Raw genomic sequence first — 17,547 nt, 5'->3', positions numbered from 1 at the left:
CAACTTCAAAGTATTCGGAAGAAACCATAATCGATTAACGTTCAAATAATCGAAACTTAGAATTACCAATAACTAATTATTTATCCCTTTTTCCTTATATCATCAATAAAATAATCAAAACTTTATTTCTTAGTGAATGTTAAACGAAAAAAAAATACAGTTTACGACCGATGCTTTATTTAATCTTCTAAAAAGGATTAAATTTTTAAATTACACTAAAATTTATTTTCTTTTCTCCTTTTAATTGAATTTTAGATGATTTAGAAAAATATAGAATAAATATTCTGTTTACAAAATATTAAGTAATTTATACAATACGATGTGTGGTTGTAATCGATTTGTCGTAAAAATTGGTTTCTTTGGTTATCGATTTGTATGTCACATGCTTAGATCCTAGCGATGGCATGTGTCAAAATGGGCCTATTAAATTGTGACGACTATAAGAACTTATAATAAACATAATATTAATTAGATTTTAAGACTAGATAACCGTTATTTAAAAACTACTACGAATATTAATAATATTGTTCCACCGCTCTGTTTGCTATAGTTCGGTTACAGGCGATGTCATGTCCTTAAAATTTTACTGTTCATTTGGCGTTATCTTATCCCCGCCTAACTAATTTTTCCTCTAAAAATACGTCTGGCAAATTTAAAGTACAATTTCTGGATCACAACAATATCGCTACTTACAACAGCCCAAGGTTTTGTAAGGTTTACTTCACCAGGTAGGTGTACAATGTGTAGGTTACATAATTACAAAAAAAACTCACTCTTATAAATTTTATTATAAAAATTGAACTGCCTTTGTCGAGTAAACATTGCAATTATATTAATGGAAAATGCCTGGCTTTGACTTTAAAAGGTTTCATGACCAAACTCCCCGTGAACAAAATGTCACGCTGTCTGGTAACTTTTCCAGTAATATGGCTTCTAGATTCAAGTATTTATAAACAAAATGGAAAGTTTTGATCACGTTGGTTGATCACTTGCTTCAATACCAGATTAAGGTGAAAGAATTTACGAGTTAACGGTCAACGCTTCTCGGATTTCTTCAAACCCCCATACGGCTCCCGACAAGGTTAAACGATTTCCTAATGAGACAAGCGGGACTGACGGCTTACCGCACGCGCACGCGATGTTAGACGTTTCTAAAGGTTGATTTAAATCCAATGTTTTCGAGAAGTCTTAAAAATTATGTGCGTATTAGAATTGGCTACTTGACACTTTTTGGGAAACTGTTTTAATGAATTCATATACGTATAATATATGCCTTTCATTGATCATTTTTTCTAAAAAAGGGCTATTTATTAATAAAAAACATATTATTATTACGGTAAACGGAACGTTACGCCAAAACAGGCGGTCAAGTGTCATTTCGTAGCGTGACGTCAACACATTGAAAATATAGAAATAAACTTCGACGCTACACATACTTCAGGGGAAATCTTGGGAATTATTTAACTTTTATTAGTACAAATGCAAGAATGTCAAATTACAAGGCGTGTGCAGTGACGATGTGTACAAGTACGATCGCTAAATATCCTAACAAATTTGCTTATACAAGTTCCTAAACCCAAATCTCATAAACGTTAAAGAACTTGCAGATTCTTATATGTTTAAATCCTCTGTTTGCAAGCAATGACATTTTGTACTATTTATGTAAGAGAAGTATTATTGAGAAAAAGGAATAAATTTGTAACTATCAAGTGATTCGTCAATTCCAAATCATTGGAACGGGACGTAATCAAAACAAAACAGCAAGTGGAAGTATTCATATATTTAATATAATATATAGATGTCTATGATAAGAATAGAATTATAAGATGTCTATGAGAATTCTATTTTAAGGGCCCATTCTGTAATTAATAGGACACAATTAAAATATTTCATGACTGTGTTATTATTGCTTGTGCATGTGCACTGATTAACTTACAGGACTGTATAATTAAAAATACATGATTTGCTAATATTAGTCTTTTATTTCTTTATTTGGTTTATATGGTTCTATTATTGAGTACACACAGTAGAACTTTAGTATATATTTATCATTATATGTTACAGTTACAATAATTACAGCAGATCACCTCAAAGCATTTTGAAGCTGTTATTTACTTGTATATCAAAACTCTTGCTAAGCTGAATTTTTGTGCTTCTTGCGTGTGTGCTTTTCTCATTTTCTGTAACAACTGGATATATTTATATTTTTTATCACTTACATTTTCAGAATTTTATTTATATAATAATTATATTATAATATTAATATTATAATACTTTCCTTTTCATATACAATTAAGGACACTGAGCATGACTTTTGATGTATGTTGTATTCAGGACAACTTTTACTTTTCATGAAACACAAACTTGCACATACCCTATAGCGTTGTCACTATACAACTGTCGCGAAGGTCTGAAAATATAAATATAACCTATTAATAACCTTAAAGCAGTTCACATAAGAATATAAGTATAATTTAAAAAAAGCTTGATAATCACTTAAAGACAACCTTTCTTCTATCGGAAGTTAGTTAAGAAATGTTTTAACTGCCCGAAGTTATTAAATGTAAATAGAAAGACTATTTTATTTACGTTGTTTATTTGTTATTTCCATAGGTTATTTCACGGAAGTTCATTCATTTTTATTTATTGACAGATACTGCTCACGCTATCAGCTTTAATATAATGTGGATTCATTTCGGTTCACAACATAAATTCAACCAACTTTAGCAGCAAACAATATAATTATTATTAGTCTTGTTTTGTTTTCGTGTGGTGACGTCACATGACATTTCAAGCGGCGCCGTCGCCGTTTTGGAATTTGCAATCCACAGATAAAAATCGAAAATTTCTTTTTGAAAATTAAAATACTTAGAATGTATTAAAAATAAACTAAATATTGCATAATTACTTATCATATCGGACATATTTCCTATTATATTGTGGTTACTGTCAAGTACCCAATTTGAATCAACCCATTACTAAATACACTGCTGGTCACGTGTCTCAGAGTGAGAGGGATTTATGTCATAGTCCAGCGCGCTGGCCAAGTGCGTATTGGTAGACATCATATACCTTTGAGAACTTTCTTTTTAAATCTCTCAGGTATGCAGATTTCTGCACGATGTTTTCCTTCACCTTTAAAACAAATATTTAATTTGTAATACGCATTACCCACTAGGCTATCACTTCCTGTTTTCTAATGTAAAATTTGTATTTATTTAACATCAAATTTAACGCCCAAATATGTTATTTATTATTATTTGAAAAAAATATTAATATCTCTGATGATGCATAGGTATATTAATATATATGACCTGTTGGGAATGTATTCTCTCAACGCCTAGGTATAATAGACGGTGCATTATAACTGAGTATAAAACTTGTAAATTTCATTAGGTAAAAAACAATTTAATATGGTATACCTACCTCCATACTATCGCAGTAGAGAGTATTATATCCTCTAAATTAAAGTCCTTTAAAAAGAGCAATCGTGCCAATGCTTACATATGAAGTAACGTAAGTGATTTCATTCGCAAGTGCATGACCCAGTGCCACAATAACGGCCCGAGCTTTCAGCTGGCCGGAGAAGTTTAACAGTCGCTTCGAGTCGCAGATTCAATTACACTCTCGTTGCTACACTTTCCACTTTGCTGAACGCGTTTCTCGCAGGGCTGCAGTAGCGAGTGTCGCGTCAAAACGAATGGTCATTACGTGATCGTTACATTAATGCGCAAATTGGTGTTAAAAATATAATTACATAATTCAAAACACGATACATCGAAGTAAAAACCTATATTTTTTTTTGTCATATTGTGCTTTATTATTTAATATATTACCTATCATTTAACTGCAGAGTATTAATATTATTTGTAAAATAAAACTATTTAATTTTATTTAGTTAGAGTCTCAAAAACTCTACAAAATCTATCTAAAATGTAAAAGAGATTTCAATCTTCAATCTTTCATTGGTTTTTACTTACAAAATAATATGGTAACAAAAATTTTTGGAGAACAAATAATCATAGGTGGCTTAATGTTTCCGCGTCTCCGGCTCATATTTGATGATACACATTAACGAAGCAACTGAATGAATGTGTATAAATGTTGATTGCGTAGATAAAAGCGGAGGAGGTGAAGCAGATAGCGGACGAGGCGAAGGCGGACCTGGCGCTGGCGATGCCCGCGATGGAGGCGGCGCAGAACGCGCTCAAGGCGCTCAACAAGGCGGACATCAACGAGCTCAAGGCGTTTCAGAAGCCTCCCGCGCTCGTGCGCTTCGTCATGGAGCCCGTCTGCATACTGCTCGGAGCCAAGTCAGCCTACACAACTATACAATTACATACCTATTACTATCTACTATATACACACAAATACCAAGTCTTGTTGATATATACATTATTTTATGCACGTTATTAATAATCAATCTATCTAATGATTTACGACCGACAATTTATGATTTTGACGACCCGCGTGGCGGAGCGGTCACCACACCGGTCTGACGCGCAGAGGGTCCCGGGTCCGATCCCTGGCCATACAGATATCTAAATTATTATTATTTTAAATGGTGTCTGTTTCTTGTTCTAGACCCAGAAAAATTAACCAACACCTAGATGTCGAACATCTGATAGGATAAAAAATGGAGAGATTGGTTATTAATAAAGAAAGTTGTCAGTGGTAATCTAGACTACCTTCTATCAGTTCTGAAACATCACGTTTCTAAAAAAAATACAAATAATACGAAAATCTTTTTTTTATTATGTAACGGGTACTCACGATATGCGTTACATAATAAAATGTCTTCAATTCCGCGATAATTTTAGTTTAAAATCATTAAAATAAAATTATCTATAGCACAGATATACAATATATAGCTATACCTAAATGTTCTACGTAGCTCTGTATGGCAAAAATATTGTAAGTTAGTACAATTAAAATGTGTAAATAATTTTATGTGAAAACACATGCATACAAAAATTTCATTCACTCTACACATAATCTATCTACGCAAAATAGAATAGCGAATAATATCTTAAAAAAATTATAAAGGAAGACAGTTCATCATCATCTACAAACATAATTTTCAGGACTTCATAAGGCACGGAATTGTTCTCAAAACAATGAAAAGATTGTAACGAAAACACTATCGTTTTATTGTTACTTCAGGCCATCTATGTATTGGGTATTGGAATTAACGAGGGTTAAAAATTATTATAGTATTATCGTGACAATGAACAAAGCACACAAAATGCTTATTAGGAACAATTTTATCAATATCATGAGTGATACTTTACGAACATTTTCCTTATTAGATTACATTAATTAAAAAAGTAAGCTGATATACTTACAATTTTCCAAACCTTCTGTAGAACGCCATCTAGTGGGCAATAGATTATGGAGCTCTTAACGAAGAAACGCAGCTATTCGACGACAGAGTTACTATTCTGGAAATTTTGTTTTAGCTTTATTGTAAATATAGTGAAATAAAAGAAAATCTGCATATATATGTATGTATTTAGATAATAATAATAATTACTCGTTAATTTCTTTCCGTAAATAAGTGAAATTTGTAACAAATGTATACCAGGCCTGACTGGGATTCGACAAAGAAGCTGCTAGCAGACGTAAACTTCATACGGAACCTGGAGGAGTACGACAAGGACCACATCCCGGACGCCACGCTCAAGAAGATCAAGGTGTACCTCACGCACAAGGACTTCAACCCCGACACCGTCGTCAAGGTGTCCAAGGTACCTACCTATAGTCTATCATCATCTTTTCATAGGTGCAAGTAAAAAACGATACACTTCATTTATTAATAGTTAATGCACTTTTATAATCCATAAACTAGTTTAAATCTACATTTTCTAGAATATAAATTCATAATTTAGTACTCCATGCGGGTTTAGGATTTCTAGGCCGGTGATGTCGTCTATAACTCTATAGTAACGACTAGAGATGGCGCCAGGAGTAGGTACTTACTGTATAATGAAAATATCTCACTTGTGTAAATTTATCAAATTTTAATCCGATTTTATACAGTTTCACCAGATTATGTATTGTTTACAGGTGTGTAGATCTATGGTGCTCTGGGTTCAAGCTATAGATATGTACGCCAAGGTGTTCAGAGTAGTCGAACCAAAAATCCTTAAGTAAGCATTTTATAAATATTCAATCAATAACAAAATTACAAAGAATAAATTATTTTGTACATGCATATATTTTCCTACATAGTTTATAATACGATGATGGTAAAATGTCTACAGCTTAGATATTTTACCTACGTTTCCATGGAAACGCGTTGACTTCACGTCGCCGAAAACATTATCATATAGTAAAGTAGAAGGCTCGACTTGGCGGAGGCACTGCCGTGCCTCCAGATAACATAAGACTCGGTCTGCGAAACGCCACAAGATGAAAAAAGATCCATGTTAACATTCGCAATTAACATGAAAAGGCATAATTAATAAAAATAATACTGTAATAAAGATTGTACACTTTTACCACGAATGGCGGCCATTCGTGGTAAAAGTAGTGGGGCGGGCGCGCCTGTGCGCTCAGTGCGCTCAGTGCGCTCAGTGCGCAGCGCATGGGCGGAGCCGCCACGCCTGTTGCACTCCCAGCACTTCGCTCCCGCGCGGACAGCGCGCCCGTGCGTCCGGCAGTCCGCGCGCAGCCGCCGCACCGAGCGCCCGCGTCCCCGGAGACATGGAGCCGAACAAGGATAGAGCGCCGGAAAAACCTAAAAAGGACGACGAGCTGAATCAGCCGTCTACGTCGCGAGGGCATAAGAGACCGATGCGAGATGACTCGACCGCGACCACCGCCGGTAAAAGGGACGTACGCAAGAGAAAAAAATGCAGAAGTTTGATCAGCTACGACCGTAAAAGAATGAGCTTGGAGGAGCTGCTAAAACGCGGCGAGTTGCCGTCAGTAAAATTTCTTTCGCTGTTGGATTTTACGGATGACAACTATGACACGGATGATAAGGAGGTAGCAAAAATTAATGCCGTGCAGAAATCTTCCGCTGCTAAAAAAAAAATTAAAAAGAAGGCTGCTTCTAAGGATGTACCCAAAGCCAAATTATTTAGATCAGAGTCCGAATCCGATTCAACTTCCAAATCGGAGAAAAATAATTCGACGCCAGACGCGTCGAGCTCTGACTAATATGTGTTTTCGAATTAAAAAAAATAACTTTTTATTTTATTTTTGAATATTATATTTTATATGGGTGCTATAATGTTTCGATGTAGTGTTTTGCATTAATTTTATCTATTAAATGTGCTTAAAAGCTAAAATTTACTCTCCGTTACTGTGATAACAACGTGTAAATTAAATAACTTAAAACGAAGTACCGCTACACTAGTAAGAAACATAAACAAACTATTTGTGGTGAAAATATAAACGAAAATCAAGAATGACGCTGAGCGAAAAAAAAACATCTGCGTTTTGTAAGTATTTACCTATCTTAAATCAATCAATTTTAGATTATTCAATAATAATAGAAAAAGTGTACACAAAAAAGATACAGCCATTTGCTTTAGGTAAGTAATTACAAATGTAGGTATATATTAAAATAATACAGAAAACATTCCTTAAAAATATAATTTGATAAAATACAGTTACAATTAAATTTAACATTATTTATTTAATTGTTTACTTTATTGTTTAATAATGTATTTATTATAATAATCATAAATCGTCTTCTTACTTTTTACTAAACGAATAATGCTTACATAATGTGAGTATTAAATATATAACTACGAGTAACATGCATAGTGATTCAAATGTTCGCGGTTGGCAAATCCGAAACTATAAGGATTAGTCAAAATGCTGAAACGATAAACGATGCCAATAATGATAGAAATTAAAACTGCACCATTATATTTAATAACCAAGTACGATTCGATTTCGCTATGGTTCCGTACCACCTAATTTTCATTTATATTAATAGCAGCAGCAATATCATATCAGCCATAGAAATAAATGTATTGTGAAAATTTAAACTGTTGACCTATTTGTAAAAAAAATCCGATAAGTAATACAGACCACCATTACATAGACTCTGTAAAGATTTCATGTGTCTGTAAACTGCAAGAGCCAGAGGACTGAGAGTGGAGGCTTAAAATAATAATTGGGTTCCGTTTTTACCCTTTGGGTACGGAAACCAAAATAATCTGTTTCCCTAGCCGGGAATTACAAGACAATTATTAAAAACACACACACAATCTCTATTATATATATATATATATATATATATACAGGGTGAATCTCCATAAAGTGCACATATTGAAACAGGTAAAATTAAACCGCATTTTGTCGACAAAAAAAAATAAAAAAAATAATAAATTTTTTTTTTTTGGGTTTTACGACCTTTTGAAGTTTTTTTTTTGGAATTGTGCACCTAAAGTAAATAAATCGCTATAACTTTTGAACTAAAAGAGTTATCATGTTCAAACAAAAATGACAATGAATGCCAATTATAGGCCGTACTGATCCATGAAAAAAAAAACAAAAAACAATCTTCCCAGAAAAAAATAGTCAGATTAGTGTGAAGAAAGCAATTTTTTTAGGTTAAATTTCAGTAATCGTGAATTTCCTCAAAATAATCTAGGCTTTTTATTTTATTTTTATTATTTAATGTAATTCTACGTCGTATTAGCTTTCAAACACTAAAAAAAGCATGCTTTATATATATATATATAAATATATATATATTATATATATATATATATATATATATATATATATATATATATATATATATAATGCGATACTATAAGGAATAGAAAAAAATCCTAAAAGAAGTTATGAAGCCGATTTAGACGATAAATCAAAATTGCATAATATTTTTATCTATTGCTCTAACCAGGAATCGAACGAGTTCAGTACCCTTAGTATGAGTTTTAACGTTTTTACAAAAAAAAATATTTTTGTATTTGTTTACGTATTTCATTTTCAATCTATTCAGATACATTCCGCCGGGGGCGCTGATTGGATATGTATGGGCAAATACGTAAACAAATACATATACACACATTTTTGTAAAAACGTACTCCGGTCTCAGGACTCCCATACAGTTCTACTAGGGACCGACTAACTTCTACCTATAGGTTAGTTTCTGTCAGGAATACGGGTTATACCGTTAAAGCGAGTGATAATTAATTTCGCGATAATGCGCGCCTGGGACTTTAACCTCGGACCCCTCGATCGAGAGGTTGAGTTTCAACCACAACACTATCACTGCTTATTTTTATTAAAAATCGCTTTGTTTTAAAATATATTATATTATTTAAAATATAATATTTTATCGTACAGCTGCATTGTAGATACATACACATAAGTTAAAACATAGTGTTGAAGTTGTATAATTTGTTAACAGACACAAGGAAGCGGCCGGGATATTAAAAAGCGTGATGGCGGTGCTTCGCGCCAAACAGAAAGAAGTTGAAGCCATAGAAGCCCAGCTCGCCGCCATGATGGACGAACTGAAGGTAACAAACAACATAACATTCGCTCGCGATGACCCGATGCTCGTTGGTTCGATTCCGGCAATGCAAATATCTAAGTAATTTTTTTTCTACCGACAGACCGTGCTCGTATTCTTGCCTCTTCGTGGAATTATTTATTTGTGATCACAGACTTTTGGTTACATAATATGAATGCCCAATTACATACATATTCCTTCATTACTCATCTGAAATATTACTTCAAATTATTAAAACTTCTAAATACGCCACCTCACAGAATTCAAATACCGCCCGTATACTGGTACAAATCGTAAATCATGAATGTCATTTATTGTAATGTCATCTACATGTTATTGACTGTACATAAATTATGTACACTGCCCGCTCAAAGGGAGCCTCCCTTTGAGCAGGCAGTGCGGGCAGCACTTTCCTAGAAATCCACATGCAACCATCCTGTATCTATTGCGATATACGTCTCGGCCGGGTAGTAGAATAAAAACAAAGTGAAGATAAAAACACAGCTGCTTTTTTAGTCTAGTGGGAAAGTTACAGAGGAACAAAGATATTTTTGTGTCTGAACCGAACTAATAACATAATAATTTTATCACAAATGTATACCATTTGGGATGAATAACTATGAATTCCGCTACTTCACCTACTACTTTTTACTTACTGTTTGGTAATATCGTTTCCGAAGATTACGAACAGGAACAATGCATCATCACAAAACTCTATTTTGCATAAGAAAAATTAAGACCCTTATATTGAAACCCAGATACAATATTTTATGAGCTGTCTGCATTATTTTATACAAGTTCATCTTATACGTCAATGTGCATTCTAATGTTTATATGTATAAGCGACAATATCCAATAGTGTCTATTAATAAACGGTCGTATCAGTTTGTGAACAATAGACCATATCATCTACCTACGTACGGCTTTCAGTGTCCTAGCAACGACGACACCTAATATTACTTAAACACATGAATAGTGAAAATGTATATATTGAAACGTATACATATTCACTACATGTAGGAAGATGTATGTGTTTCTTTGTGTGATATATTCGTGTTCCTTTGTGTGATATCAATGGTCAAACGGGACTGTAATACCGATCTGCCGTCTTCAATCACCCGGCCATTGTATGACTTCTGTATATCTGTCTGCCTAACATATAGAAATATCATGACCTATTGCAACCCACTATTATTTGTATTTTTCGTATTGCCATAAGACAAAAGTCTGAAAGGGGTGTTTTAAATCTTGCAGAATACTAAAAAAATAAAGATTTCACTTTTATGTTAAGTGAAGTAACACCTAACATTCGTGGTTTAAGTATGTATGGGTGAGCACTATCGGTAAACTCTCACGAAAGTTTCAGCGCTTCATTGAACTCGTTATGTGGTGCTTCCAGACTTTTATCAATAACATTGGATCGTCAAAAGGATCCGGTGCAACAAGTTATCCGGTTAACATTTATTTAGTACATATACTGAATGCTTAGTATAAACCACCATAACTTTAATACTAGAAATAGAAATAAATTAGCAATTCCTAAACATAGATTATGTAAGGTGGCTAGTCTTTCATGGGTAACTGTATTCGCTACTACAATAAAATACCCGACCACATTTTGAATCTCACAGAAAAAAAGTTCAACCATGTCGTTAAACAAACGCTATGTAAAAAAGCGCAAACTAAACCACGAGTAAGTGATTATTTGACTGACAAAACGGTATGGTCATTGTTCCAGCTCCACATTTACCATTAGGTTAAGTTTGACATTGTAAAAAACATTTTTTTAAAAGATGTGTGTTATGGAGTTTCTTTCGTCGCTTCTTCTCCGTACCGAAACCTTGTGAAGTGGTGGTAGTTGTTTTGACGTTCAAAAAGTGCTCTGTAAAGAACCTATTTTGATTAAATTCATATGAAGTGTGAATGTTTCTGAATGATAATGGCAACAATGTGTATGGTTGTCACCAGACGGTAGAAGAGGAACGCGTGAAACTACAAGCGGACGTGGACCTGGCGGCGGCGCGGCTCTCGCGCGCGGGCAAGCTCACGCAGGCGCTGGCCGACGAGAAGACCCGCTGGGAGGACAGCGTCAAGGTACGATACGACACTTCTCTATCACCGCCATTCATAACTATACATATCTCACCGCCTTGTAATTGAAGGAAGCCATTAAATGGCTTAAACGACTGACAATTCTGTCAGACATTTAATGGCTGTCATGGTGTAATTTACGCGGAACAATGCCGACATGCGCAGTTAAGACGCGAAATCGAAGAAAAAATGCGGAGAAACATCGTTTCATTCGTAAATGATCTAAAAACTACATTTTTTAAATATTTTTCATGCACGAAAATAGATGACAGTAACAATTTCAATTGTCCATACTGGTTACATTTACTCGTACTTGTTAGGAGTAGTCATTACTAATCTATGATAACCGCAGACTATTTCAATATAGCTCGAAATTGATTGCAGTGGCTCGTGACAGCGTTTCATCTTGCTGCGTCGATGATAAATAGTGAGATGCTGTGCGCGTTTCAACGGTTTAAAATTATATATAAGCGCGTCTGCGTAGAGTTGCGAATTATGTCCGATATCAACTTCCTAACTTACTTAACTATGTCACACTACTAACTATGTGGGCCCTAAGATATTAAATTTCTTGTACTGAAAACGTTCGTATAAATGTATTACCAACCCACTTAATAGTGACAAAAACTTTTTTATTGATGAAATGAATTATCAGTTGATATAAAATAAATTATTAAGTTGATATAAAATAATTAAATCTAAGTTTCTGCGATCTTAATTCTTAATATAGCGTAGCACGCCCTGAACTTTTTTCTCCTGTAGGAAATAATTAGGACTTATATCTACTAATTCTTAATGTATTATAATTCACATTGACTTATATCGCAACTGTCGATTGAAAATGATTTTTAAAAAATGTCAGCGTCTTCCGCTCCCGAAACGTCATTTCAAAAAGAAATGCACTTTCGTTTGTTATCTCTTGCTTCATAATTCACTCCTTCATATTTACATTAATTAACTAAATGAAGCGGGCCTTTTTACTATAATTTAATAAAATAAATGCACGCGATATGTCTTCTATATACTTACTATCTTATTTTGTAACTGCACCCACAAATATATTATTTAATTTTCGAACAAAAACGGCCTATTTGACTATAATAATATATAATAAACTGAGAGACATATGTACGTACATGTTAGAAATTTGCAAATTTAGTTTTAAATGTCAACATTTTACATTGGCTTACCTACTATACCTTAAATTCTATTAAATAATACACTTGCCTTGCCTTCGACTGTTTCATTCATATTCACACTCATTCTGTCACACATATTTTCACACTCTCTCTCACACACACACACACACATACACACATACGCATACGCATACGCATACACGTATCACTCGCGCGCACACAGTGTTTGTGACTAAGCTTACCTGAAACATTAAAGCTGAGTGGAGACATTTTCGGTTAGAAAATATATATAATATTTTTTGTATGCAATTTTCTATCTGTGTTTATTGTATATTTTTTGCCGAATAAATTATTTTCTTTCTTTATTTCTTTCAAATATTCTGTGGATTGGGGCATTAAAATAACTAAGTGTGAAATACTTATACCTTGTAAAACGAATCTCAAATATTGATTACGACCGGTAACCTAGTCTATTTACAACGTGTTTTATTGTATTATTAAATATTCACGCGACCCTCGATACGATAAGAATGCACGAGCTCCGAAAGTGTTATTGCTAAGAAATGTTAAGGCAACAAATTGTACTTATCATTTCTTTCTCTTTATTACTCTCAATTCGTTCAAATCATCCTCAAAATTACTTGCGCATTGATATGCGATCTTTGTTTTTGAATGTCAACGAGGGGTGGCCCCCGTTCCCGACCTAGGATAAGGATACGAACGTGGACCTTGGCAAAGGTCGGCGATAACCGCGGGCGTACCGAATCCCGGCTGAAATATGTATGTAGGGCATTGACCCTGGTACCGCAACTCACAAACGCTATAGTTAAAATATTACTGCCGGTAAACACGTACATTTATGAATGGTAAGATTTTTTTTAAATGTGTCACGGATGCGACGTGTTGATTTTTTTTTTATTCATTTATCTCTTAAAATCTTTATAGACATCTAATTTCGATAAATATTTTTAACGGCTTTTTAACTAATAAAACTAAGCTTAGCTTAGTCACATTAAATGCACCAACAACTGTCAATGACCATAATTTCTATAAAGGTAGGTACATGACAACACGGCGAAATATTATAAAATAGTTACATAAAATATACGAGTACTTTGCTGTTTTGTTTAATCTACAACGGATAAATATAATAAGATATCTTCAAATTATCCGAATTATTTGAGTTTAAATTTAAGTCCTAAAAATGGCGAGTTCAGATCTTAAAGGTCAAACAAAATATACGTGAGCGCGATGATATCGAGGTCACCAGTTGCGCGAGGACCGGGCTCCCGCCACATCTGGGTCATTCAATCGATGTGCGCCTTCCTGCGTTTCACAGCGATACGGGGATACGACGGAAATGCATTTATTACTAGATTAGACATTACTCTGCTGTATGCGTAGTTGTTGTTAATAATTTTCATACTGGTTACAATGTAACGTGTGAGTAATGTATTTGGACGAAAGGTCGATACTTAGATACATCATAGAATTGTTTGAAGGTGGTAGAACCCTTTGTGGTTCGACTCCGGCGGCACACCGCCACCCCTTTTTCTGCCTCGTAACGGCAATGTTAAGCGCTGCTGTGTTCTGGTGCGGTAAGAGAGACATACTTATCCGAGGCATTCCAGATTAGCCCTCAGGTAGGAATATCTAAGCCTATCTGGGGTGGACTGCATGTTTGTCTGCTACTCCAATATAATATAAAAAAAACACATTTAATTTTATTATCGATCCTCAGCTAGTAATTATAGTAAATGTATTCTCTGATAAGCATACCTTGTCATTATACTTCATATTATTCAATTACGATTCCCATAAGTCCTCCTCTTTGTTTGTATTGTATAATATGTTTGTCTTCTTTTTCAAACTTTGTCCATCCACTGCTTGTACCGAGTATGGTATTTCATATATTGTCATTTCATATTTGTCTTATATTGTAAAATTTACTATTATGAAATATCATTTTAAGACAGATTATTAATACAATCAATTAAGGATTTCATTCTAAGGATTTAAATCAGAAACATAGAATTTATATAGATATATACATATTAATATTGCCTATGGCAATCATTGATATTCGAAATAATTGTGATTTTCAGTAGGTAAAATCACATTTGTAAAAAAATAATAAACAGTGAAACTCTATAAAGGATTATTGAGGAATGGGAAGGTGGAGAGAGTTGGAAGTAGGCGTTGGGGGGGACGGGGTCAGCGGAACGTGCTCGAGGAGGCGGCGGGAGGCAGACGCGCGGAAGGGTGTAGGGTTTAGAATCACCCTCCATATGAATGCTGGACTTTTTTGACGAATTTCCTCTGTGACTAAAATAGCGAATAGTGTTTATTTCGAAAATGTTAATTATAATCACTAATTATTTTCATGTCAACATCGTCATCGTCACAATAGCGACATTCAGTTTCCTTGTAATAAAAAACAAACACTCAAGTTTACCCATTGGTGGTTTCAATGATTATTCGTGAACACTGAGTTAAATAACATTGTCTAGTGGTCTTTCCTAAATAATCGTTACCATTTTACTGGCAATTGACTCACTATTTTTCCCACATAATTAATTGCAATTCTTTGTGTTCTTTATTCATTAACCATTTGTACAATTACAAAGGTATAGTTTACAATATTCACAGGGTAATCTTTGTAGTAATTGCCTAATCTTATAGGCCGCTGGAATTCCTAAACGTTGAAGGGTCAGTTGGACGTGACTAGAGATGGGTTTGGTAAAAATTGCTTGTAATGATACTAACTTCTGAATATAACTTATAGCGTAAAGAAAATATAAAATGAGAATATAAAAGAATATACAGAGTGATTTTTTCAAATGAGCCTTCACGGCCAAATCCGTACCTATGCATAATGATGCAGTTTTAATTTCTATCGGCCTCGTAACTCCTTTCAGCATTTTCCGTTTATCCTTCTAGATACGGATTTACCTACAGAGCCATTTGAAAAATATTATACAGGATATTCGGAAATATTTAATGAAAAATATTTACAACCATAAAATTAAAAAATATATATATTATTGAGTAGTTACTTTTAACTATCTTTACCTACATGTATAACAAAATAGTATGGATTATATATTATAAATTCTAACGAAACGGTACAAAAAACATGATTTGACGTAATCTTTTAACAAAGTAATATGTTTCTTTTAAAAAAATCGTTTTAGTACTTATTTATTATTATTTCGTTAATCTCGTATTTATTCATCATCAATTTTAGACCCAAAATATATTTTTTATTATTATTTGAGAAAATATTAATATTCTTGTTCTGTCAGAAATGCAGGAATTAAGTGTCGTTTGCTGTCTAAACTGGGTGAAAAACCTGTAATAAAGGCAATTGAACTCTCCCTAAGGTGTATGTAAATACCTACCGTCAATTATAGTGAGTATAATGCATACAATTTATCATTAATAACGTCAGAACCGCGACGACTAAAATCAATACAGCTCTTTGTGTTTATGACCTAAAATAGACCGATACACTTCCGAGAACCACAGCCCCCACGTACATATATAAATAGGCGGTAACCGGGATTTCTAGGAAGGGTTTCTAGGGGCAACGCGCTACAGTGAGGTGGAGAAGCCAGCTACGTCTCCCCTCGTCAGGATATTACTGATTATATATTTATAAATAAACTAAGTAAAATTAATGATAATGGGAAATAAATACTTGACGAGAACAATGAATACGGGTATTCGCTCTTACATCATAAATGTTATATTTGAAAACGGATGCACTAAAAGTTGTAAACTTTCCATTTATCTGAATTTAATAATTTTCAGGAATTTAATACGTGCAGTACGTATCAGTCTGCCCTCGGGCTGCTCATATAGAGTTTCAGGCTCGCATAGTTTCGAAGAGCCCGCTTTGTGAATGTTGCCCGCGGCGAGCCCCGAGGACAGTGATGTCCGCCAAATCAAACAAATCTCTCCTATAGAGTGCGTGCCTCTGTTTTGGCTTTGATGCTCAGGTGAAACAGTTTATATTCATCAAGCAGTAAATTATAAATTGTAGCATATTTATTTTACTGACGGTAACCAGATCAATATAATTTGTCGGACCAATAGAATACTACTTCTGAATACAATTCTGACCCGATCCTGATTTTTGATAGGAGTTCTCATAACCCTGAAAATTAAAAAATGTGAGATATAATCAATACATTTTGTATATGCTGTAGTTATTGAGAGTTTTTAAGTTGTAATAACAATATCATCGGATATAACACGTGTCTACGTCACGCAGGCGCTTAACCAGGTGTAAGTTGAATTTTACGTTGACAAATATTTGGCAAGACGAATTACAAGGGGCGCCGACGTAATAAATTGAGGAATTTTACTTACCTTGTCTCAATCATTTTAGCTAAGTATGAGATTCCGCTCATCGCTGTGAACGTCTGAACGGCAACAGTATGACCTACGCAACCTTCTTAGTTATGTATAGTGGAACTTAACTGTTATTAGCTGGTAGCTAGAGAGGCCGCTCGTAATGATAGCAGGTATATTGAAACCGAAGCTAGATAATATTTTAAAGGTTTCTTATGGAGAGGTGAAGGATAAATTAGATTAGGTTCTGTTATTACTTTACACAAATACACTTTGCACTTTACTTTGCACAAATACGGTTATAGTACATGTACTTATGAAGAGAAATATATGTACCCGATAATACTCTAAATAAGGAATCTTGTGTTTATAGAAGATATGAAATAAATATTTTGGTAATCAACAACGTCCTCAGACAGAGGTTTTTATTTATGCATACGAGCGGGTATAGAAATACGAGTGTCTTCAACTTTCTCA

The 17,547-nt window shown here is 34.1% G+C and overlaps 1 protein-coding gene across 2 annotated transcripts in view; it reads left to right on the top strand.

The window, feature by feature from the left end:
* The window catches only part of Dhc16F (Dynein heavy chain at 16F), a 218,427-nt gene that overhangs the window by 145,798 nt on the left and 55,082 nt on the right, over positions 1-17,547 (top strand). For both annotated transcript variants that reach the window (XM_073074361.1, XM_073074362.1), the window contains 5 exons: positions 4,117-4,313; positions 5,585-5,747; positions 6,067-6,149; positions 9,380-9,491; positions 11,453-11,578. In XM_073074361.1, coding sequence (XP_072930462.1) covers positions 4,117-4,313; positions 5,585-5,747; positions 6,067-6,149; positions 9,380-9,491; positions 11,453-11,578 — 681 coding nt within the window. The remainder of the gene's footprint in view (positions 1-4,116; positions 4,314-5,584; positions 5,748-6,066; positions 6,150-9,379; positions 9,492-11,452; positions 11,579-17,547) is intronic.

This window comes from Epargyreus clarus, unplaced genomic scaffold (genome assembly GCF_041222505.1).
Source record: "Epargyreus clarus isolate Ecla_fem2 unplaced genomic scaffold, WU_Ecla_fem_2.2 ptg000007l, whole genome shotgun sequence".
Classification (NCBI taxonomy): domain Eukaryota; kingdom Metazoa; phylum Arthropoda; class Insecta; order Lepidoptera; family Hesperiidae; genus Epargyreus; species Epargyreus clarus.
The sequence above is the reverse complement of the archived record's forward strand: the minus strand, read 5'-3'. Positions and strand labels throughout refer to the sequence as shown.